The sequence below is a fragment of the Rhinoraja longicauda genome, chromosome 20 (genome assembly GCF_053455715.1).
Source record: "Rhinoraja longicauda isolate Sanriku21f chromosome 20, sRhiLon1.1, whole genome shotgun sequence".
NCBI lineage: Eukaryota > Metazoa > Chordata > Chondrichthyes > Rajiformes > Arhynchobatidae > Rhinoraja > Rhinoraja longicauda.
In genome coordinates, this window is record NC_135972.1 from 36,263,442 (window position 1) to 36,289,561 (window position 26,120).

At 42.1% G+C, this 26,120-nt stretch overlaps 1 protein-coding gene across 2 annotated transcripts in view; it reads right to left on the reverse strand.

Moving 5' to 3' along the window:
- Nucleotides 1-26,120, reverse strand: part of kcnd2 (potassium voltage-gated channel, Shal-related subfamily, member 2) — a 369,593-nt gene that overhangs the window by 5,867 nt on the left and 337,606 nt on the right. For both annotated transcript variants that reach the window (XM_078417420.1, XM_078417421.1), the window contains 3 exons: nucleotides 21,326-21,488; nucleotides 12,605-12,703; nucleotides 8,942-9,037 (listed from right to left, as the gene is read on the reverse strand). In XM_078417420.1, the coding sequence (XP_078273546.1) occupies nucleotides 8,942-9,037; nucleotides 12,605-12,703; nucleotides 21,326-21,488 (358 nt within the window). The remainder of the gene's footprint in view (nucleotides 1-8,941; nucleotides 9,038-12,604; nucleotides 12,704-21,325; nucleotides 21,489-26,120) is intronic.

Sequence of the window (26,120 nt, forward strand, 5' to 3'; positions counted from 1 at the left end):
ATTTCTATTACGCGTTGTATTTTTCTTTCTTTTACCTGAGATGATAAAGTCTTTGACACCACATGTGCTCAATAGGGTTTTTGTAGAATATAATTACAAAATGTGAACATTTCACATGAAAGTTTACAGCAAAGATAATAGAGCGGAGCTAGATAGACCACTCCGTCAAAATCACTTATACTGAAGTGTAGTTTGCAAAGGAGCCATTTTAGTAGGCAAAACCCGCCAGTCGCTATGCCTCTCGCAGTGTAATCAGTGTTTTGGGGGAATAGTATGTGTGATGATATCATAAAAATGCAGAATATATCTCGTCTATCAATTCACAGATTTTTGTTATTTTTCTTTTAAAATGTTTCTGCAAGTTTCTGCCTACTAAAATGGCGCCATGACACACTACGTTTTTTAGGGTCGAGTGGTCAATCTTGCTCTGCTTTATTATCTTTGGTTTACAGATCAGTGCACCTGTGGAAGTCTGAATCATTGACAGAAACGTTGAGATGTAAAGCCATGTTATGTGTGGTGATGACTATCCCCCATTACTGATGTGCACTCAGTGCAGGGCTGGGTGGGCTTACATAGAGAGTGATCTGAAAAAAAGACATAGAGGACAGAGTTGTATCGGCATTGATAATTGCCTGAAGTGGTTTAACCTTTTCAAATCTCGTATGGTTAGCATTACTTTTTATAACAGCTGACAAATGTTTTTTGTATCATAGTATTTTTATGTTAGTAGTGTACTAATATGTTTTGTCCAGGCAACAGTAAAATGTAACTGGTTATTCCAGTGAGCCAGTGCCATTGGCTGCAGTATATACTGTTGTAGATATAGATTCTGTAGTGAAATCCAGCAATCCATTTAGGCAATCATGATGTGAAAGTGATCTTTCTTTTTAGAAAGTCAATAAACTTTCCACAGTAGTTAAAAATATATATGTGACTGCAGAAACATTAATGATTAGAACTACACTCAAAGTTATAATAATAATAAATTCTACACTGAGAACGCACTGGTCCCAAAGGCATCCTAAATTCTGGGTCAGGGAGTCATTACTAATTCTGATTTTTTTACTTTAGCAGTATTATCATGTTTTATACACTTTTATACACTGTTATAGTTTACACAGGGGATGGAGTTGCTCATTAAAATATTCCTGATATTTTACAAACTTTTAAGGATCAGAGGTTTAATCAATCCATTGCTAGCAACCCGTAAATAAACCTCAGAAAGAGTGCACCTCAAGAAATCCAGAATTCATATCACGATGCTGAAGCAATTTGGTATTACAGTGATAAAGCTTTTTTGATTTTCAGGTGTAGTTTCATGATTACAATATTTACCCACTGCAAATAAAAAGGCTTAAGATCTAACATAGACAAAGCCTAGATTTTCATCCGTGATTTCAAGAAATACAATGGCAATTACTTTTTCCAGTTCTTTGTTGATTTTTTCCTTTTCCTTAATTTCTAATTAATGTAAATTATTCCAACATTGATTTTACTGCTTTTCATGATTTGTTGCTTTATTTCATTTTCTCCATCTCTGAGGTCTACTTTGGGGAGGAAATGCAAGCACTTCTGAAAACTGAAGTCTAATTGACAGACATCTGAAACCTAACATTTATTGAGATGGACTTTCAGAGAGTGGGAGAGGATCAGAGAGTGGGAGAGGATCAGAGAGTGGGAGGGGATCAGAGAGTGGGAGAGGATTGACGTTGGGGAGTTATAATCAAAGGGCAGGATAAACAGAGAGAAGCTGCTCCAGCTAGTGGCACCGTGTCACAATTGTAGGGTTGCTGCCTTATAGTGCCAGAGACCCGGGTTTGATCCCGACTATGGGTGCTGTCTGTTTGTACCTTCTTCCCGTGACTTGGTGGGTTTTCTCCAAGATCTTCAGTTTCCTCCCACACTCCAAAGACGTACAGGTTTGTAGGTTAATTGGCTTGGTATAATTGTAAATTATCCCTAGTGTGTGTGGGATAGTGTCAATGTGCGGGGATCGCTGGACGGTGTGGACTCGGTGGGCCAAAGGGCCTGTTTCCCGACTGTATTTCCAAACTAAACTAAACTAAAAAGAACTCTATGATTCAAGGCTCGGGAGTAAACTGTTTCACTCTTCACAGATGCTGTTCGTCCTGATGAATATTTCCAGCATTTTCAGTTTTTATTCCAAATTTTCTGGAACTGCATCTTTTTGTTTGCTGTCACAGAACTAAGGGTTTGGAGAAAAGGAATGTGAGGATTTAAAAAATAATTGACGGAGCAAATATGATGTGAAACTTATGATCTATTATAACTTATGATCTTTCTCCATCGCTGCTCCCACCCTCTGGAACTCACTACCCCAAACCGTCAGAGACTCCTCCTCACTCACCACATTCAAAACATCACTGAAGTCTCACCTGTTCAGCACTGCCTTCAATCACTGACCGTTACCTCACCTTCTTTCTCCTTTTCTCTTCGTTTACTTATTTATCTATTTATTTTCTTCTCTATGTTTTAGTAAACCCTGTAAAGCGTCTTTGACTGTTTAGAAAAGCGCTATATAAATGTAATGCATTATAATTATTATTATTAGGGTGCAAGAAACAGAATCAGTCAGGGTTCTTGAAGCATAACTGCATTAATACTGACAAAGATCATTTGCAAGCCTGAGGGGAAGGAATGGTGGAAGATTGCTGTCAGGACTAGCTTACCAGGAGCCAGCATAGACTCAATGGGCCACATAGCCCTTTGTCACAGAACCATTTTTTGTCAATACCAATGAACATGATTACACTTTATGGAATTAGAATTTATTTGATCTGGCATGTTTGGCAGGAAACCAGTTTCCACATGTTTATGTCAAAAATCATTTACCTTTCTCATTACATTCTCATTAACTAAACTTTTACTAAGTATAAAAGAAGAATTAATTTTCCCTGATTTCCTTTTTCTCTCTACCTGAAGCATATCACTGCATTTTTATTACAATCTGAGTCAAGCATGTGCAATGTTTATGGCCATAAAACCCATGGATGGACAAAATATATGTGACATGATTTAACGGGTTAGCATATGACATTATTATTGCCTCGTATCTTTTCAGCGGCTGGGCACAAATGCTGAGCAGACCAAGTGTTTCCAGACAGAATGGCAGTGAGAATACCATACAGGTGAACAGCAGGGAAGCATTTAAATCACAAAATACCAGGACACAACACAAACATCTTTAGACAGACAATGCATGAGCAGTGGCACACAAATACAGTACCATTAAAATGATGGTAAAACGCTTAAAGTTCAGATAATTCTGAGATGAACAATCAAACTGATACCTTAATGGACGCTGAAGACCGAATTGATAAAAGGGGATCATCCTCAAGATAGGACAGTGGAAGTGGCGGCGCCTAACGGCTGCGGCTCGCTAGCAGTCTGTTCGTCTTTTTTCCTTTTTTTTTGTTGTGTGTTGGTGTTGGGATGGTTTTTGTATATATTTTTTTGGTTGTGTATGTGTGGGGGGTGGTGGTGTGGGTGGGGGGTGGCGGGGGAAACTTTTCTCTTCCTCACGGCGCGGGGTGCGGCTCGGCTGCGGGGCCTAACATCGCCCGGTGCGGCTCGGCCGCGGGACTTTACATCGCCCGGTGCGGCTCGGCTGCGGGACTTAACATCGCCCGGTGCGGCTCGGCTGCGGGACTTTACATCATCCGGTGCGGCTCGGCTGCGGGACTTTACATCGCTGGTGCGGCTCGACCACGGAACTTTACATCGCCCGGTGCGGCTCGGCTGCGGGACTTAACATCGCTGGTGCGGCTCGACCACGGGACTTTACATCGCCCGGTGCGGCTCGGCTGCGGGACTTTACATCGCTGGTGCGGCTCGACCACGGGACTTTACATCGCCCGGTGCGGCTCGGCTGCGGGACTTTACATCGCTGGTGCGGCTCGACCACGGGACTTTACATCGCCCGGTGCAGCTCGGCTGCGGGACTTAACATCGCCCGGTGCGGCTCGGCTGCGGGACTTTACATCACTGGTGCGGCTCGACCACGGGACTTAGCTGCGCAAGGCTTGGTCGCGGGGCCTTTCATTGCCCGGCTCGGCCGCGAGACGTTTCAGCGCCCGGTGCGATTCGGCCGGGGGGACTTCCATCCCCTTGCGGGGACTGTGCGGGTCGGTCGGGGACGAGCTGTCTGTCCGTGGGCGTGGGGAAGAGAGTGGAAGTTTTGTTGCCTCCATCACAGTGAGGGGGTGTTTGGAGTCACTGTGATGGACGTTTGTGTTGGGGCTGTGTGTCTTGTGTTCTTTTTTTCTATGACTGCTATGTAGTTTCGTTCGGTACTTTGGTACCGAATGCCAAATAAAGCTCTGTTATACTGTTATACTGTTATATGGTAACATGCCAACAAAAAGGAAAAAATGACTGATGCATCTTAACAGGTTAAAATAAGTAAATTCAAATATCAGAACAAACACCAGCATTACTTCTGGCACTTTTATTACCTGGGAGTATCATATAGTAAATCACAATATTATTATTTGCTGTCAAATATATTTAATAGCAGTCTAGAAATAGTTGCTTTTGGCAAATTCTATTTAAATTAAATAGATCAATGGAAGATTAACATTGTTAAAGGGAAAAAGTAAATATATTGTAAATAGCGCTCTAAGTCTCCCATTTTATTCATGAGCTATTACAGTATCTATTGTCAGGGGTTATGGGGAGAAGACAGGAGAATGGGGTTAGGAGGGAGAGTTAGATCAGCCACGATTGAATGGCAGAATAGACTTGATGGGCCGAATGGCCTAATTCTCCTATTACTTATGGGTGACTATTGACTATTATTTTAGTCAATTATTATCTTTAGAGTTAGGGATTGAATTTTTACATGGCTTTAAAAGATAATAACAATGTTTTCGGTAGCTGCCCTTTTACAAGTTGTAGGTTACTTTTTGCCACTTAGCTGACAGTAGATTTGCAAAAACAGGTTAATTCTATTGGAAGAAAATGGTCTGATCACAGAAGCCTTTTTAAAATTTGTAGTAACATTCCTTAATATAGCGAAAATAGGTTGCGTTTTGAGGCCAATCAATGAAATCAAAAGAAATGTACTTTAGATTTCAATGCATGAGTGGCTCTTCAAACTGATTTTGGGTAGCAAAGTGGAGTGAGTAGGTTAACGGTGATTCTGTGCAGACCTTAACATAAATAAGGAATGTGTTTTGCATTACTGTTTGAATGCAGATCTATGTTTGCATCAGGTATATATTTGCAGCAGAGTATAATAACCTCTCTGAGTTCTGCACCCAACTGCATGACCTGATGTAAAGTCAGCTTGGGAGAGCTCTTCACAATCTTTTTCAAGGAAGCTGATTAAAATTGAAAATAAAATATTGTCACTGTGGTGCAGAAAGGAACGGTTGTGAGGTTAAGAGGCCCTCTGCTGAAGCAGAGTAGAAGGGCTTCTAATTTGTTCTCATTTCTGACCTGAAACGAACTCATATTGAAAGTTGGTAACCAAAATGGGAAATTCCATCAGCAAGACTCAGCAAGAAGACGTGAATCCCTAATGGGCGGTTTTATATAAATAAAAATAACAAGGCACTACAAATAACATAACTGCTCCACTATTTCACAAATAACTAATTCTAAAGTCTTCAGATTGATTTGCAGGTTCAGATACAAATTGGTGCAACGTTTACCTGTCCTATCATTGTCCTGTGAAAATCACAAAGGAGTGACTCTGTGTGTATTTTTCAAGAGAAGATTGAATCCTGAGTGCTTTTTCTAAAACACTAGTTGCTGGTACTTGAAATAATTTCCTGAAGGTGCTTCTTTAACACAGTCCTTAATCTACCATTTGTTTTTAATTTACTGCTTATTTTCTGTATTTTTTCATAGTGTGAAATTTTGGAATGGGTTTCCTTCTTCCAAAGATATTGCAGAGTAAAATAAACCACGTTTTGAAGTCTCACAAGCTGACTAAGCTGGTGTATTGCCAAGAGCTGATTGTTTCACCAGCTCTTGCATCCATTCCTGGAACACCATCCTTCACAGCTGTTATTCTCTTCCTAAATTCAGCTATGAATTAGAAAGCTGAAAGAGGTAAATCTTCACACCAACTTTTTCCACTTCAGTGTGTTTCCACATGTTCTGCTCCTAGTATTCTGCACAGGCTGCTGCTTCTGGTGTGGAGCTGTTTCTGTGTATTATTGGTGTTGCAGGGTGATGGGTGATTCAGGTGATGTTTCATAGTTTGCTTCTCCTGGTGCAGAACTCGCATGAGTTCACAAAGCTGCATCTGCTTGATCCCACTCTCAATCTGTAGGCCCCACCCAGGCCTGCCATTTGCAATTTGAGCCAGATGTTAAATTCACACAGGAGGCTATTCATTTCTGGCATTGTCAACTTGTTAGAAGGTTATTCCAACGAAGTTGTCCAGGTGAGCAGTGATATTGCTTAAGCACAACACCCAGTGGTCATCTGAGCCAGGCACACTAGCTTATTGTTCATATTAAATAATACATTACAGCGGCCGTTTCTCAGGATTAAGAATGACTTGCTTTCACTCTGGCTTTGATGGTCTGAAACATTAATGACCCTGAGGGAGCTGCCTGCTGCTGGGGTGTGTGGGTGGGCACTTTGTGAGGAGCTCTGTTACTACAGCTACTTTAGTAGAGCCTCTGTAGGTTCTTGATGCATGACCTTGAGGTTCTCAATACCACGCTGAATGTTCTTTAGCGCTTTGAGCGGTCATGGGGCGGAGATTCCAATGAGCCGGCGGGGGGGGGGGGGGGGGGGTAAGGTTGCATATCTTTGATCTTTTCCTCTATGTCTGGCAATAACGTCCCAGGACAGACCATCTGTTTTGAGAGCCTGGTAGTGGGCATGCACCCCATCTGACCTGCAGCCCACGGCCGACTGCATGTAGCTAGGGCTTCATGCCCTGGGAGAGATGTTGGCCTGGGAGAGATGCTGAATATTGTTTCAACTGGTCCTTCCAGTGGAGAGTAGAGACAAGGATTAAAAAGATTCATTGGCGGTAAAAGGCTTTGGAATATCCAGAGGTTGTGAAAATAAATATGCGTTGCGGTTTGATTTTGTTGCAGGAGTTGTGAGTGCAAATGCAAGATCTTGGAAATTTTACTATTTGCATGTCAGGTTGCCAAATTACCAAAATCAAATTATGGATTATAACTCTGTTCTGCCATCGGTAATGCTGTGTGTAAAAGCTCTGATGATGAACTGTCTCTAGATAGCACCATAAACTACTGTTTTGAGTTCATGCAGAATATGATATAACTATGACAAAAAAGCATGCAGCACTGGAGTAACTCAACGGTGAGACATTGATAGGTGATGTTTCAGGTCGGGACCCTTCTTCAGACTGGTTGTAGTATGGGGGAGAAAGCTGGAAAAGAGGTGGGGGTCTGGCAAGTAATAGGTGGATGTAGGCGAGGGTGTGATGGACAAAGGCCGGGGATGAAAAGAAGACAAAAGGCTGTAAGATAAGGAGAGAAGAGGCGTGAAATGTGAAGCCAGAGATAGATGGAAGTGGATGAGGAGAAGGGGAAAGGGGGCCAGGATAGTGGCGGAAATGGGTGTGCATCTGAGTGGGGCACAGGACAGAGATGGGGGAGAAATGGGATGAGGCTGCGGGTTGAGTTTTACATATAACTATGCATTTATTCTGTGGAACGACATGCGATTTTCACTGCCCATTTAATTTCAAAAGTGGCATGACACTGGGTGTGAACCCATGTGCTCAGTGTTTGACAGCACTGAGCATGCAATTACGTTTCTGCCTTGATCCATTTTCTACTCTAACAAACTGAACTTCACAATGAGAAGTCTGGAAATTGCTCCATGTAATCAAAATTGCTCCAGCTCTTATGAACCTGGTTCCAGTCTTATGAACTTTGCAACTAATTGGTTTATTCTTGTGAAACAATTGTTGAGTTATTGTCTTTGATAACATTTGTGGTTTATCGTGTAATCTGGTTTGGTTTACCACCCAACAGTAAGCACGTCTTTGTTTTAAATCCTTAAGAACTAAATGACATATACGGATTTCAATTTCCTTGTTCCAAATTCATCATTCCTTTTAATCATCCTTAAGGTATGTGTTGTTTGTACAATTCATTAACTGAAGTGCATCAGTCCATTTGCAATACGGTTGTAGTATGAGTTTCCAGAATCTATCTAGCCGGCTGAAATTAGGAATAACTCATTCTTCGGTTGTTTTATTCCATCCTTGTGAGGAACTACTTAATCCCTGCATGGTGGCCTCTCTGATCCATGGGAAAAAATGAAAATCAATTGGAAATAACTTACAGATTTAAATATTTAGTTAAATGGCCATTCTATGATATCTGCAGATTCTTGGGACTAATGCAGACATTATTTATGTACTATATTTCTGGTTTAAAAATCCCACATAGATGTGTTTATAATGAATCCAAAGTTTTAGATCTAACGTGCACAAATATCTTCTGTCAAATTTAAATTAGCTTTATCCAAAATGTCTTTATAAATTTGTTTTCTTTTTAAACGTGTGTAAAACTCAAAATTTGAAATTTCACTATAATTAAATTATTTTAATCTTTTGCGTTTATATTGGAACACATACCATTTGCACATTATTTTCATATATAATTAAACCCTATTGGCTATCTTATGGAATCCTCTTTTGAATTTTTCTTATTCCCTCAATACATATTTCCTTTGGAGATGAAAAAAGGGACAAGGCAGCACAATTGAAGCAAGAATGTTATGGCACTGTGAGATGGAGTTTCATGGCCAGATCTATTTTCAGTGAGTGGACAACATGACCTTTTGCGATCACACCACTCTGCATAACAATCACCTCTCAAAGAATAATGCCGCAGGCACAACAAAGTTCATTTAAGTGGACTAAGTCTCTTCAATCCAAATTTCTGGTGAAGACTCAGGTGCCGTTCCTTACCGTGGTTTTCTCCAGACAGTGTAGCAGGTGATGATGTTGCCTCTGAAATGAAGATCCTGACTTGTTAACTAGGGCTTGTTCTTCATCATTAGACATCTGCAAACAAAAATCCAGCAGCGGTCAATGAAAAGATTCCAAACTCCAGCCGAACATAAATGGAACGTGTTAGTTCCGCAAAATCAGTAAAAATTATTTGAATACCAAAGTTGGAAAGGGTTGAATATTCATCTGGGAGAGAGCATGACTTTAGTCTGGACCCTTATATTATAATTTCTCTCTCTTTCAGCCTGACCGTTGAAATTCGTGCGGTAATGAGAGATATGGGTAATTATTTTGTTTGACACTCCAATATCAATAAATCATATTCACAAACTGCAGAGGACTTTGCAGTTTTTGAAATTTTAAATGATTTCAGCTGAAAACATTGTGCCCTTATAGAAAATCTAAAACCTCAATTCTGGAAAGAGAAATAATGTGTGTGGTACGTTGAGGAAAGCAAGTCAAAGGGCATCCAGGTTATGCACCAACATGAATTATTAATCTGCATAAATAAGGGAGGCTTTTTATTGTAATTAACATAGAAACATAGAAAATAGGTGCAGGAGGAAGCCATTTGGCCCTTTGAACCAGCACCGCCATTGATTGTGATCATGGCTGGTCATCCACAATCAGTAACCCGTGCCTGCCTTCTCCCCATATCCCTTGATTCCGCTAGCCTCTAGAGCTCTATCTAATGGTTAGTGGCACAGTACCTATAGAAATAACTTGAGGAAAGAAACCAATGGAAACTCTTAAATTTACATGACATTAACTTTGCATCACAATACAATCTTTGGAGATAAACTGAAAAAAAATGAGCAGAATGTCAATAAGATGGAGCAGAGTCTGGAATGTTGACTTATAGTTTCTTACAAGATTGAAGTGGACCATTCTCTCACATTTTCTTGCAACTCATCTATTCTCAGATTCTGACCAAATCCTCCCAATCTTCCTGCTATCCATCTGCACTGATGGCAGTTTGTAGCAGCCAATTATTCCACCAACATATTCTGTTTGCAATGGTGGAGGACAGTGAAACACCCAGGAAAATCCATGCAGTCACAGGGGGAATGTGCAAACTCCAGACAAACAGCACCTGAATGATTAAATATGATCCCTGCAGCTGTTTGGACAGAGCTTCTGTGGAGGCAAATTATGCTTTGCAACAAAGATAAGGTTATGGGTTTTTGGGATGGCATGGTGGCGTAGCTAGTAGAGCTGCTGCCTCTCAGCGCCGGAGACCCGGGTTCAACGGTGAACTCAAGTGCTGTCTGTGTGGAGTTAGCACGTTCTCCCTGTTTCCTCCAGGTACTCCGGTTTTCTCCAACATCCAAAAGACATGCAGGTTTATAGGTTAATTGGCCTCTGTAAAATGTTCCTCGTGTTGAAGGAGAGGATGGGTTAACATAGAACTAGTGTGAATGGATAATCGATGGTCAGCGTGGACTCGGAGGGCTGAAGGGCCTGTTTCCATGCTGTATCTCTAAACTAAAACTAAAGTGTAGACTGAGAGGGAAGGAACAGAGGAGGACTAAAGCAAAGTGAATGGTAAAATCTGGTAAAGGCACAAAGTCACTTTGCAGGCTGGAGACGAGCATAATTGTGTGTTAATTGACAGAAAGTTTAAAGGAAACAACAACAATTGGTATGAATAGCAGATGAGGACCTGATTGTTGGTTGGATGTCAGAGGTGGCTTGTAAACTGAAACAAAACTTCAATGGTCATAAATATTTCAATAGGAAAGACTATTGATTCACATACCTAGCCTCCTGACAACACTAGCCATGAAAATTTCAATGTGGGTTTAATTCTTTCAAAGTAATTTAACTGGATAAGTAATTGTTAATCGCCAATCCAATATTCCCTCTCTATCTTCAGTGCCCTTATCCTTCCTGTAATTCTTTTCCTCTCTCAATTATTTTTTGCCGCTGCTTTTCCTCTCTGCCCTAATCCTTCTTACTGCAGCAGACATAACATTCTCTCACTCTGCTGCAGCTTCATTCCTCTTTTTCAAACTTTGCTTATTTGAATGTACTATTTTCTGTTGTGCTCAGCGCCTGATCTCGTCCACCCTTGAAGTAATTATTCTGTGTTCTGTTGGAGGTGGGGCGTGGGCAATGTTGCCTTGTGGTGGACACTGGGTAGTGTCCAGCGGTGGGATCGGAGAGACTCTGTGAGGAGAGGAAAGACTGCTGAGTGTTGGTGCTTTGACAGCACTTTGACCATGGAAAGATAATGCAACATAAACCCTATCTAGAACAAAGGGTTATCAGGAGTGTTGGGGGGTGATTTTGCAGATTTGGAGAACGGACATTTTGGGATTAACACAATTGTGAAGAAAATAGCTATTGCTAATATTATTAAATCTGAATACTTTTGCAATGTTACTTTTCAATCTAAAATTGCAGAGTCTTCAGTCGGCAGTTGCACCTCCCTGCTTGAAGCAGTCACGCAGTTACGAAGGGTACAAATGTCCTTTCGACCCACTATTAATTCTTGCCATTGATGATAACAGATCATGGTTTCTGGAGGTGGAGGAAAATAACTGCAGATGCTGGTACAAATTGAAGTTATCACAAAATGCTGGAGTAACTCAGCGGGTCAGGCAGCATCTCTGGAGAGAAGGAATGGGTGACGTTTCGGGTTGAGACCCTTCTTGAGTCCGAAGAAGGGTCTCGACCCAAAACGTCACCTATTCCTTTTGAGGAATTTGCATGGTCACCCTGTGACTGCGTGAATTTCTTCCAAATTATCCAGTTGCCTCCCTCATTGCAAAGACATGTGATTAACTGGCCACTTGATCCTGCAGTGTAGAAGAGTGATAGAATCTGTGGATATTGATAGGAATGTTGTATTAATGTAGGATTGGTGTAAATGATCGAATGATGGTTGGGGTGGATTTGGTGGGCTAAAGGGCCTGTTTCTGTGCCTCATCGTTCTTGGACTATAAATGTGCTTGCAGGATCAATAGGTCTATTCCATTAAAACAAAATCCCTATTGAAGATTTAAAACACATCGGCTGTAGCAGGGAGTGTTGCTATTGTGTGCTTAATCAGTGCTTCTTCATATTGTTCAATTGCTTCCTCCTTCGTTGGTTCCCTGGTTCCTCCTCTGATTTGTTCCATCTATCATTACATATTGTCAGCTAAAATGTCCCATGAACTAAAAGAGGCAAAATTCAAAGATAAGAATTGCTTCATTATTTTAGCAAATGGGGAACGTACACAAGCAGAATATTCATGGAGTACCTCAGCAGGACACACAGCATCGCTGGAGAGAAGGAATGGGTGATGTTTCGGGTCGAGTAGAATTTGAAGAAGGGCCTTAACCCAAAACGTCGCCCATTCCTTCTCTCCAGAGATGCTGCCTGTCCCGCTGAGTTACTCCAGCATTTTGTGTTGATATTCAGGGTAACCAACATCTGCAGTTCATTCCTGCACATGTACAAAATATTCATGGCTTAGATTTCAATTTCAATGAAGGAACATTTAACTGGCATACATCACAATGTCAGCAACCGTTTGCAAGGTTGGTAGAAGCAGCTAATTTTCTTTTGGCTCCGTTCCAGTTACTGCAGAAAAGGGACAAAAAAGTCACCACTGAGCCTTCAGCAGCCCATTACCTGCTCGAGTGATTCACTTAGCAAGCCGTTTTGCTTGCTCTGCATATAAGCATTTGTACTCCCACTCTTTGCTGCACGGATTCTTGCAAGTCTGGATTTCTGTGCAAACAAGAACATACACACAAATTAATAATTTAACCCTGTATCTTCTTTTCTCATTATATTCCGCAGTGACATCAGAGCACACATCAAAAACCTTAACGATTAATGACATTTTTGGTTGGATAGCATGTACAATTTTTCATGTGGAAATAAGGTGGTGTAAATTCGAGTGCACTATGCTGTATTCTGGTAAAAATATATTGTTTATAAAGTAGACAGCTAATGTTTTCCCGTTGGCTAAATTTTACTTATTTACATGCAAAATACTGGCTAATTCTATATTTGAAAAATCTATTTCAAACTGATCTGTTAACAAATCCCCTCCTTCCACACACAATGAATTGCCACCTCAAACATTTACCAAATTACTAGGTATATCGGAAATAAACATATACAGTTATTGCACACCACATGCTCACAACACATATTCAGTTTTGATGTGTAGAATGCTTTTAACCTTTACATACAGATTGTTAATAGTTTAGTTTATACAGTTTACAGTTTAGTTTATTGTCACGTGTACCGAGGTACAGTGAAAAGCTTTTATTGCGTGCTATCCAGTCAGCAGAAAGACGATACATGATTACAATCGAGCCATTTACCGTGCATGATAAAGGAATAACGTTTAGTGCAAGGTAAAGCCGGCAAAGTCTGATCAAGGATGATCCGAAGGTATTTATTCACAAAATGCTGGAGTAACTCAGCAGGTCAGGCAGCATCTCGGGAGAGAAGGAATGGGTGACTTTTCGGGTCGAGACCCTTCTTCAGACTGACCAGGATCATCCGAGGGTCACCGCGAGGTAGATGGTAGTTCAGCACCGCTCTCTGGTCGTGTTTTGCCTTGAGGGCCATGAGAATGGAATGGTAATATGCCAAAGAGAGTGGGAAGACATTTCCTGTGTGATTTGGATTACCTTAATGGTTATCACCACCTTTGAAGAAATCTGCATTTCAGGCAATGGGCTATTTTAATGGTGTAAATTGGAGTCCTGTGACATAGAATAAACTGTGATATCTGCTTCTTTGCATGCTTCGTTCATTTTAACCACATGGTATATATGAGGCATGATGGGGGATGTTCAGGAAGGATGTTTCTCCTGATTGGAGTCTCTGGAGCCAGGAGTCATAGCTTCAAAATAAGTGGTTGGCCACTCGGGACCGAGATGAGAAGAAATGTCTTCACTCTGTGCTTGGAATTCACTCCTGACTCAGTCATTAAGTATATGGATCCAAGACAAGATCATAGGAAAAACAACTGCAGAAGCTGGTTTAAATCAAAGGTAGACACAAAATGCTGGAGTAACTCAGCGGGTCAGGCAGCATCTCTGGAGACAAGGAATGGGTGACGTTTTGGGTCGAGACCCTTCTTCAGACTGATGTCAGGGGAGTGTTGGAGAGAGGATGAGAAACATCACCCATTCCTTCTCTCCAGAGATGCTGCCTGACCCGCTGAGTTACTCCAGCATTTTGTGTCTACCTAAGACAAGAGTATTCCAGATTGCTATTAAGGGAATCAAGGGAGATATGGATGGTGCAGAAAAGTGCTACTGAGACAAAAAGTTGGCCAAGTCTTATTGAACGGTGGAGCAGACACAAAGGGGTGAATGATCTTCTCCTGCTTTATAATGCCCTAAATGTGCATTTTGGAACCAATTGCATTAGATTCCAAATGTTGTAACAAGGAACTGCAGTTGCTCGCTTACCAAAGAAAGACACAAAGTGCCGGAGTAACTCAGCGGATCAGGCAGTATGTCTGGAGAACATGGATAGGTGATATTTCGGGTGACCGTTCTTCAGGCTAATTGCAAGGGGGAGTTGGAAAATGCTGGAACTGATCCATGTTCTCTAGAGATGCTGCCTGACCTACTGAGTTACTCCAGAATTTTGATTCTTACTTTGCATTAGATTCCATATTGGTAAGTGGTAAATGGTAACTTCCATTTGGAAGTTTGCCCTGTAAATAGATCATGATGAAATTACGAAATTACTAAACAACGGCCCAGGTAGATGCATGAGCTGGAAGATTTTTGTTCCTAATTTCAAAGAATCTGTACAAACCAGTTTCTTCAAGACAGGAGTGTATTAGCAAGTAGTCCCTTTGCAATAGTGCAGGAATGGCAGAATGAATAGTTTACAAACAGGGTACGATAAATACCAGAAAAGGAATGAAGAAGAAAGCGTGAAGGGCCCTTCAGGGAAGGTTGTAATGTCTCAGGGATTTTAGTTTAGTTTAGTAACATCGTGTGGAAAGAGGCCCTTCGACACATCGAGTCTGCACTGACCAGCAATCACCCGTGCACTAATTCCATCCTACACACCAGGGACAATTTACAGAAGCCAATTAACCTACAAACCTGCACGTCTTTGGAATGTGGGAGGAAACTGGAGCACCTGGAGAAAACCCACGGGGTCACAGGGAGAACATGCAAACTCCGTACAGACAGCACTGTAGTCAGGGTCGAACCTCGGGCCTCTCGCACTGTAAGGCAGCAGCTCTACCGCTGCACCACGGCGCCACCCATTGTTTTCAAGGGGGAATTTGGTGAGGAATAATATGTCAGTTATAAGTTCTTCAATAATCGGATGCTCAGCGATATATGCCACCTGCCACAGTTACAATGTAACTGTAGGGGCCGCATTGTTAAGGACCAGCAACTAGAGAATGGCAATAACCTTTATGCACCTGGTTTCATCCAGGCAGTATTTGAAATATTTGGAATATCCTGCCATTGTTGACAAGCCGCATCTTTCTACTCAAGAAACACTAAACTTCATCCCACCCGCTGGTGTCAGATGCAAATGGGCAGAAAACACATTTTGCTCTCTTAGGATTGGTCGTTTTTCACGATGCAGGGGGTCATTATTACATTCACCAGACTTTAAAGGCATTACGTATTACATTTACATTATACTGGAACCAAAAGGATTAAACTTGCTCAATGTCCAGCTGGTGTGTGACCATAGGCAGCATATCATGAAGGTCAACGTCTGGGTTTCTGGCAGCAGTTAACTCTGCTTTTTGTTACTGGAATGCCATTGTGTTATCTCCACTGGAGCCACAAGCAAACATGGAGCGGTCACTGGACCTTTGATGATATTGCTTAGGACTTTAATGTAAAATTCATTCATGTACACAGCAACAAAAGCCAGGCTGTCACATGAAATCCAAAAGAACACACCACTGTCATGTTGAAACAAATCTGCCTGGAAAGTTACAGTCCTCAGCAGAGCCGCCTGCAAGACTAATAGGGTTGTCATGGGAGAGGATTTTAACTTTCCCAATATAGAATGGGGCTGCCATAATACCAAGGGCTTAGACAGGATGGAATTTATCAAAAGCTGTATTCAGGCAATATGCAGAGTGCCCTACGAGAGAGAGGGCAGAACTCCACCTACTCTTACAATATTGGGAATGGTAGTGACTAAAGTGTTGATGGCCAAGCCTCTTGAGGACTGGTAACGAGAGTTTTATTTGCTTTAAAAGAGTTATGGATACGGACAGGGCAAGCCCACAAGTTAAACTTCTGAATTGGGGAAAGGCCAACTTTGATGGAATTAGACAGGAACTTGCTACAGTTAATTGGAGTAGGTTATTTGTGGGCAAAGGAGTGTGTGGAAAGTGAGATGTTTTAAAAGAGTGATGGCGAAGGTTCAAGGCATGCATGTTCCTGTTAGTAGAAAGGGCAAGGCACCTGGGAGAAAGGAAGCCTGGCTGACGAGAAACATTGAGGCTCCAGTCAGGAAAAGTAAGGAGGTCTGGGGCATGCACGGGCAGCTAGGATCATGTGTATGCCTGGAAGAGTTTATGGGACTGAGGAGCTTACTTATTAAAAAAATCAGAGAGGAAAGAGAGGGCAGGAGATAGCTCTGGGTGATAAAATTAAGGAGAATGCAAAAGATAGTTTATAAAAAAGGAAAGATTGTAACTAGAAAGAGAATAGGTCAAGTAAGCGTGGCGAAGGAGATGGGCAAGGTAATGGGTCTTTCTCTGTTTTTACCATGGACAAAGACAAGAAGACTAGGGAACTTGAGACAGTGAATGGAGATGTCCTGAGGACAATCAGTATTACAGTCGAGAAGGCACTGTACGTCCAAAAGCAGATGAAGATAGATAAACCTCCGGTATCTGATCAGAAATATCCGAGGACACTGTGGGAAGGTCGAGAAGAAATTGCAGGAGTCCCAGTTGAGATATATGAATCATCGTTAGATACAGGTGAGGTGCCGAATGACTGGGCGATGGCTAATGTTGAGCCTTTAATTGAGAAAGGTTGCCAGGAAAAGTCTCTAGACTAAAAGAACTGTGGACCAGTGAGCCTAACTTGAGTGGTAGGTAAGTTACCGGAGTGGATTCTGAGGAATAAGATATATTTCTATTTGGATGTACAGAGGCTGGTTAGGGATAGTCAACATGGTTTTGCACACAGACGATAGACACAAAATGCTGGAGTATCTCAGAGGGTCAGGCAGCATCTCTGGACAGAAGGAATGGGTGACGTTTCGAGTCGGGACCCTTCTTCAGACTGAGAGCCAGGGGAGCGTTGGAGAAAGGATGAGAACTTCTTCAAAGTAGGCATACCTTGAGGGGATTTCACAGTGCTGCAGTTGAAATGTGAAGGAAGGAACTGCAGATGCTGGTTTGTACGTGGCAGATTGTTTCTTACAAATTTGATTGGGTTTTTTGAAGAAGTAACCAAGAAGGTTTGCAAAGACCCTTGTAGACGTCGAGATGGACTTCAGCAAGGGCTTTGATGAGCTTCTGCATGTAGGTTCCTTTGGAAAGTTAGACTGCATGGGATCCAGGGAGAACTAGCCGACTGGATGGAGACTTGGCTTCTTGGAAAGAAACAGAGGCTGGTGATGGAAGATTGTTTTTGTAGTGGAGGCTTGTGACTAGTGGTGTGCCTTAGGGATCGGTGCTGGGCTGTTTGCTGTTTATGTTAATGATTTGGATGAGAATGTACAAGGCACGATTAGTAAGTTTGCAGATGACGTTAAAGTAGGTAGTATCGTAGAAAGTGAAGATGGTTATCAACAATTACAGCAACATCTCAATCAGCTGGGCAAGTTGGCTGAGGAACAGCTAATGGAGTTTACTACAAATAATTGTGAGGTGTTCCATTTTGGAAGTCAAATCAGGGCAGGACCTTCACAGTGAGTGGAAGGGCCTTGGCCACGTTGTAGAGCAGAGGAATCTAGGAGTGCAAGTGTATAGTTGCTTGAAAGTGGCACCACAGGTAGATAGGGTGGAAAAGAAGGCTTTGTACAAGACATTGGTTAGGCCTTACTTTGAGTATTGTGTTCAGTTTTGGTCACACTGTTATAGGAAGGATGTTGTTAAGCTGGAAAGAGTGCAGAGAAGATCTACGAGGATGTTGCCAGGACTCGTGGGCCTGAGCTATGGGAGGAAGGTTGGGCAGGCTAGGACTTTATTCCTTGGATAGCAGGAAGCAGAAGGGTGATTTTATAGATGTGTATAAAAATCATGAGTGTGACAGAAGGGTGAATGCACAGAGTCTTTCACCCAGGGTAGGGGAATCAAGAACCAGGGAACACAGTAGGTGGTTTAAGATGAGAGGGAAAAAATTAAATAACAACCCGAGGGTCCACTTTTTCACTCAGAGAGTGTTGGAGATATGGAAGGAGCAGCCAGCGGAGGTAGTTGCTGAAGGTACTATAACAACATTTATAAGACACTTGGACAGATACATGGATAGGAAAGGTTTCGAAAGTCCTGGACTAAATGGAACTAGCCTGGATGGGACATCTTGGTCGGCATGGAGGAGTTGGGCTGAAGGGCCTATTGTCATCTGTATAACTCTACGATTCTCGTTAAGGCTAACTTTCTGTTGAGTGTACCGGGCAGCACACTGGCACAGTGGTAGAGCTGCGGCCTTACAGCAGCAGAAACCCAGATTTCTTTCAGATGACAGGTGCTGGCTTTACGGAGTTTGTATGACTGTGTGACCCAGTGACCACGTGGGTTTTCTCCAGGTGCTCCAGTTTCCTCCCACACTACAAAGACGTGCAGGTTTGTAGGTTAATTGACTTCTATAACTTGTCCCTCGGGTGTAGGATAGTGCTAGTGTACAGGGTGATCAATGGTCGGCGCGGACTCAGTGGGCCAAAGGGCTGTTACCACACTGTATCTCAATCATTGCTATCATTTCAATCCCAATCTTATGTTATTTTCACTGCAGAAATAATCAACTAAAGGCTAAACAAGTTCACAACCAGGGAATATTTAAAACATGTGCTTTTTACAGTGGTATTCTTTGCTGATTTAAAATCAGACAGTCACCACAGGTCAATGCCTCGGCTACTTCCTGCCAACTTACTTTTACCATGTGGACAATATGTCCCAGAACCACTTTCTTCCTCATGTACTTAACTAGTTTCTTCTTAAATGCATCAAAGCTATGCATCTTAGCCATTCATTGCAATTGTGAGTGTCACAATATTCCCAATTTCTGAGTTTGGAAGCTTCTCCAGAAGTTATCTCTGGATTTATTAACAGGTATCCTGTGCTTCATCCTACTTTTGAACTCTCACGTAGATCCATCTTTTCCTGGTACCAAACCATTTGCAGAGTAGAAACCCAAAGCTGTATTTGCATAGCCAATCTAAATCTTAAGTTGGAATCTCAGATTTACAAAGAGCTTGGTATGGTGAAGGATATTTACGACTTAGATGAGAAAAACCTCGAGGCGTATTTTAAAATTGAATCCCATTTGCTTTGTGAACAATTTTAAGAAAGAAGGCTTTTTATATTTAAAATTAAATTATGTCTGTGTGCATGCGTTTTAGTAATCTAGTCACTGGAGTATGCTTCCAACACCTGCTTTTCTGTTGCAGTCAGGTCAGTCAGTGCATGATCTAACATTTTGACAAAAGAATTTTGACAGTTGATTTACATTTATCTCATTTCATTGTGTGAATGAAACTTAGTCTAACAAATATTGTGCATTCATAGAACCAAAGGAGATAAATAAGGCTAGTCAGTTGAATAATATTACATATCTTATCAAGCGATACATCTCAATAAAAAAGCCAATCAGAACAACATAGTGCAGAACTTTGCCCCTCATATAAATTAGAGGTTCATAGAGGTAGCAATGTCTTTTAACCACATACTCAATTTTTTATAACTATTTCCCAGGTTGTTCTCTACCTTTTAAGATAACAAAACAATTGGGAGAATTCTAAATTTGATCTGGATTCTGCTCGTGCTGTATGTGCTGAGATACCAAAAGATATGTAATGCACATTTTGATATCACTTGTGCAGGATGAATGTGTGCTTACGATGGCCATGAATTGCACTGTAGTAATTCACTATAGTACTGTAGCACTGTAGTACACTTTAACTGGTCTGTGGATGATTTTTGTGATGTTTTCTATGGCTCATTATTGGTGCATACATTTTGCATCAACAACATCAGTCATGTGTTGAATGGCAAATGGTCTTGATGTGTGTGAGATGTCAAATGTACACAAATCCATGCTACGATTGACTATATTTTGCCCTGTATACCAGTTGCTGAAAATAGTGGAAGTAATATTGCATTATGCAAACAAATTTCTAGCCCACTTTCTTCAGCAAGTAACTTGAACCGTAACATTGCCCACCTTAGGATTACCGTGACTGATAGGAATTAACTGTGACAGTAAAAAAAATAAAGTTAGTTTCAGGAACTCCTCAAAAATAACTGTATTGGATAAAAGAGATGCAGATTTAATGACCGCAGCAAAAATGCCCACCGGAAGTGCACAAGCAATATTTTCTTAAAAGAGTTATGTTATTTGTTGTTTACAATGAAGTAGCAAGCATATTGTCAAGCTATATAGTCCTGAGCTCAGATATTGTCAAGTTTACAGCTCATTTTGCATTGAACTCCAGGCAATGTATTAAAATATTAGCAATGCTTGAATTCCGAAATAAAAAAACGAAAATTCAGGATATACTCAGCAGGTCGGTCAGCAGCTGTGTGGAGTAAAACAAAACTAATGCTCCAGATCAATAACTTTAGCAGAGTGTGAAGATAAATGTATAAACTTACAGAAATGGAAAGGACTGAAGGGAAAAAGGGGTGTCTGTGATAGGAAGAAACCCAAGGGAAGATAAAAACAGGAAATCACAGGGGGATCCAGAGACGTGCAGGCCCCCAGTGAGAAGGTAGGACTGCTGATGGATCAATAAGGAACTTTGTGGTTGGAGTCTGGGGTTGTAGGCAAGGTACTACCAGAGGGCAGATACTAGCATGGATAGCAGGTTGGCTGGATGCCATGAGGCAAAGAGTGGCAATAAAGGGGGCTTTTTCTGGTTGGCTGCCAGTGACTTGCACTGTTCCGCAGGGCTCGCTGCTGGGGCCGCTACTCTTCACGTTGTACGTCAACGATTTGGATGAGGGGATTGAAGGCCAAGTTTGCAGATGATTATACGAAGCTAGGTGGAGGGGCAGGTAGTGCAGAGAAAGCAGGGACTCTGCAGAAGGACTTGGACAGGTTGGGAGAGTGGGCAGAGAAGTGGCAGATGGAAAGTTACAAACGATGTGAATATAAATCTCAAGTCTGATATTAAGGTGTGCATTGACCAGATGAGAACTAAGGAGCACGGTACCTTCTGCGCCTTCCGTTTATCTGCCCGTTGGTTCTGATGGTAGATGCGACTGAAGTTTGAGACAATGACGGGCACAGGTAAGGCAATAACCAACACACCGCTCAAAGAGCAGATAGATCCAAATATCTTCCCAGCAATGGTCTTTGGTACCATGTCCCCATACCTGCAATTAAAGCAACAAACCATTAGTTTCAGTTAAATATCTGCCAGTGTTTTAGTAGGTATCTTCCTAAATAAAAGAACTACAGTTGGGTTTCCAGTTAATTCCACAGAAGGGGGTGGGGGGGGGGGGGGGGGGTGGATGACATTTACAATATGTAAATCGGAGTTCAAAAACTCACAATTCATTCCAATTTGTAGTTGAGCATCTTTTTCCCCATGAACCATTTCTGTCTGACAAAGCCTGAGCAGAGCATCAAACAATACACCCTTCTTCTCATCATTATTTTTCTTAGATAGAAATAAAAACAAACTTGTTAAATTAAAATGACACATCTATTCATAATGTTTAAAAGTAAAAGGCCAGCTTTTTATGTTCATGACCTGCAACTTCCAATCCTTCAGAAAATGACCGCAGCACAAAACACTCAATAACGTTATTTATTCTTACACCAGTTCACTTTAATAAAAGGGTAAGCTTTTGCATTTCTTTAGGAGTTACTTCCTAATTGCACACAATCCATCTTATCCTGAGAGCATGTTTTAAAATTAATTTCTCTCCAGGTTTTTCAGGAAGAATGATCTCAAACTCCAAATGCAAATTAATTCTGTCGGGAATACGTTTCTTTACGGCATGATATCTGCGATGGAGACGATGGTGATGCACTGGGAGTATGAACTCTTGCCGATGTTACTGCAGCACACTGAATGATCCTTTGCTAAAAGAAAAATCAATGCTTCAGCAACTTCCTCCTGCCATTGAACAGGTAGTTTTTGCAAACAGTGCTGTGAATCAAAGTAAATGAATTTACACCAAAGGGCATTATTGATCCATTCCACCATTGCAAATGAGCAGAAGGGTGAACCTGAGTTAAATGAAAAGGTGCAGAGGAAATGTCAATGTGGTGAGGCGGCAGCACAGGAGTGCATGCATGCTGAACAGCATAATCAGCATGCAATAGACCGCTCTAAGCAATCCCGTAACCAAAGGTTTAGTTCAAGTCTCTCTAGTCCTGCTATGTCTAGCTGTGAGTGGTGGTGAATAATTAAACAGGTGGCTCCAAAAATGTCCGTGGAATAATGGTTCCAGCAAACGAGCAAACGACAAGGATGAAGCTATTACAACCATTTTGTCAGGTTAGAAGGGTCTCATGGTTGACCCATCTTGGCTTTCTTGTCAGCACCCCATCATCACTGAAACTAGTCTTCAGCCAATTCAGTTAAATGGATGTGAAATCGGGGAAAAAACTAGGATCAATGGACACAGCAGTCCATTGCAGGCAGCATCCTGGTGGAATGAACCAAACACTTGCACTCCAGAAATATCCAGTATCTTTAGTCTAGCTCTCCGTCTGCCGTCTAATCCCCAAAGTCCTGTGTAGGTCAGGGGAATCGAGGACCTGAGGACATAGGTTCAAGGTGAAGGGAAAAATATTTAATCTCAGGGGGTAACTTTTTCACACAAAGGGTGGTGGGTGTATGGACCAAGATGTAAGAGGAGGTAGTTGAGCCTGGGACTATCCCAACAGTTAGACAGGTACATGGATAGAACTTTTGGAGGGATATGGACCAAATGCAGGCAGGTGGGATTAGTGTAGCTGGGACATGTTGGCCGGTGTGGGCAAGTTGGACCGAATGGTCTGTTTCTATACTGTATCACTCTATGACTCTATGAGTTACACCCTCTCCACAAACAGCAGGACAAACCCTAACCAGTTAATTACCATCTAGTTTTAGTTTAGAGATACAACACGGAAACAGGCCCTTCGGCCCACCAGGTTCGTGCCGACCAGCGATCCCCGCACATTAACACTATCCTACACCCACTAGGGACAATCTTTACATTTACTAAGCCAATTAACCTATGTACCTGTACGTCTTTGGAGCTACGCTTGATCATGAGAAAACCATTGGAAGGTGCTGACAGCAGTGCTGCCAACAGCATTTACTCACACAGCTTGCACCTTAATGCCAAGCTTGGGCCCCGTCAGGACCACTTAGCTTGGCACCTCGGTCCAAATGTGCTGAATTTCAAAAGTGGGGGGGGGTATCAAGGAATATACATAAATAGTTGAAGTCACGGTTGGAAAAAGGAATACAGTTGTAGTTGTTGAAGGGCAATTATTACTGCCCTTGGAGATTGCTAGAGGAGTTTGTCAGGGTAGATTCCAACTTCTGTTCCATTGTAACTGACTTTCCCCATCATTCCCATGATAATGTCCACTGACAATTGACAATGTTCAGTTCCATTCACAAATCCATGGAAAATGAAGAAGTGCAGGGAGAACTAAATAACAATCAGGCATGGACTGATAACTGGCAATTATTCACGCTACACACGTCAGGCAATAACATTCTTCACCAAAACCTGTCAAACCTCCTCTTGTTGACATTCAGCAGCATTACCATGGCCAAATTCCCCACCATTGACATTGTGGGAGGCACAGTTGTCTGCACATTTATATATCTCTGAAAAGATATGGGCAGAAGCACAAACACGATAGCCTGAAATGTCCCTCAACATCTTTTTGAAATATATTGCCTTTCCTTCCTCACCATCGGGCCTAAATACCAGAACATTCTATCTAAAAGCATTGTAGGAAAACCTGCAGCAGTTTCAGAAGGTAGCTCACCTCTACTTAGTTACTAATAAGCACGGAGACCGGTCCTTTAGCCCAACTCAGCACGATGGCCAAGATATTAATCTAAGCTAGTCCCATTCGCCTACCTCTCTAAACCTCCATGTACCTGTACCAACCTAGCGGTATGAATATTGATTTCTCTAACTTCAAGTAACCCTTGCTTTCTCTCTCTCTCCATCCCTCCCCAACCCTAGTTCTCCGACTAGTTTCACTGATTAATTTTACTGTTTGTATACCTTGTTGTCACCTTGCTCTCAGCCAACAATGAACCATTCTACATTTCCTGGATCAGCGTCTGCTTTGATCTGTCATTTTCACACCTTACCCTTCCATATCTCTAGTTTCCCTCTCCCCTGACTCTCAGTATGAAGAAGAGTCTGGACCTGAAACGTCACCCATTCCTTCTCTCTGGGGAGGTTGCCTGTCCTGCTGAGTTACTCCAGCATTTTGTGTCTATCTACCTTTACCAAATGTCTTTTAAATGTTGCCTCCGCTACTTTCACTCGCAGCTTGTTCCACACATGCAGCACCCTCTGTGTGCTGTTAGATTTGGGGAAGAACGCCATCATTATTGGATGTGCCCATGGGGGGGCAGAATACAAGCCAGAGAGGGCAATGACAGCAGTTTGGCCTTAAACATGGGGACGTAGTGCTGCAGAAGGTTCACTGAAGTCCACACAGTGGTAATGTTTAGCAGATGCAGCATCAAATGCTGTGCCTTATGGCTTCAGGCTCCGATCTATTCATGAGTTCTCCATCACTGACCTTTCCTGACTTTTCACGAAGATTTATACGCTCCATTGCACCCTCATGCACTTGGCAATGGTGCAGCCTTAAATCTGTGCTTCACAGCTTGTGCATGCTGCTGGGTAGTAAATCACACAGTATTGCTAAAATATACATGCAATGTTATTTATAACTTGCAATAGATTTTGCATTTAAGGCGGTTTCAATTAGCTTGTATGTGAAATGCCCGTGTTTTCCATTTACTAGTTTATACTCTATGAACATTGCATAATGCATTTCAATTTACAAGTGAATACAGTATGAGACAATTTGAAGCTGTGTGCTTCCCTGTTTATTATTAAGAAGGCTCTCTGTAGCATATGCAATGTATAAAATGATATTTTTGACAACCTTGGTTAAAATCTACAAATATCTAATTTGCTTCTATCTATGTTAAATCCCACAAATAAGCTGAAGGTATCGGAGTAGCAAGGAATGTTGAAAGTATTTAGCATTAACTGACTAATGCAAAAGCAAAACGTGATATTACCAAAAAAACAATTTCATCTGTTTAATGAATTAGAATTTGATATTCAACATTGTACGGCCAGTACTGTTGTTTATATGTTAAGTGTTTCCAACCACAATCCTACACATAATAGACAGCAGTGTTATGTAAGTGAGTGGTTTAGAAGCACAATGATGAAGAAAAACACATGGGATTGTCGGTAAGTAAAAAATAAAATACCTCAGCTTATCTTTACATTCAATGTTAATGTTGTACAATTTCAGTATTTTTTAGGAGTTACTACCAGATCTCAAGACATTAGTTATGGTTAATCTCAATCTAGAGCAGCAGAATCCCATACAACTGTCGGGATGGCCTGGGCCACTAAACAGGCAAAAACAGGTGATTATAGGCTTCAGAGGGCTGTGCGTGGCAAAATATCCCAGAGGGCCACGGTCTGCAGGGGGAGCCGCCGAGCCACGCCTGCTAGTTGGTCCCGATGGAACACGGCCTGCAGGGGGAGCCGCCGAGCCACCCCTGCTCCTAGGACCTGGTGGATCGCGGCCTGCAGGGGGAGCCGTCGAGCCGCCCCTGCTTGTCGGTCCCGGTGGATCACGGCCTGCAGGGGGAGCCGCCGAATCGCCCCTGCTTGTCGGTCCCGGTGGATCACGGCCTGCAGGGGGAGCCGCCGAGCCGCCCCTGCTCGTACGACCCTGTGGATCGCGGCCTGCAGGGGGAGCCGCCGAGCCGCCCCTGCTCG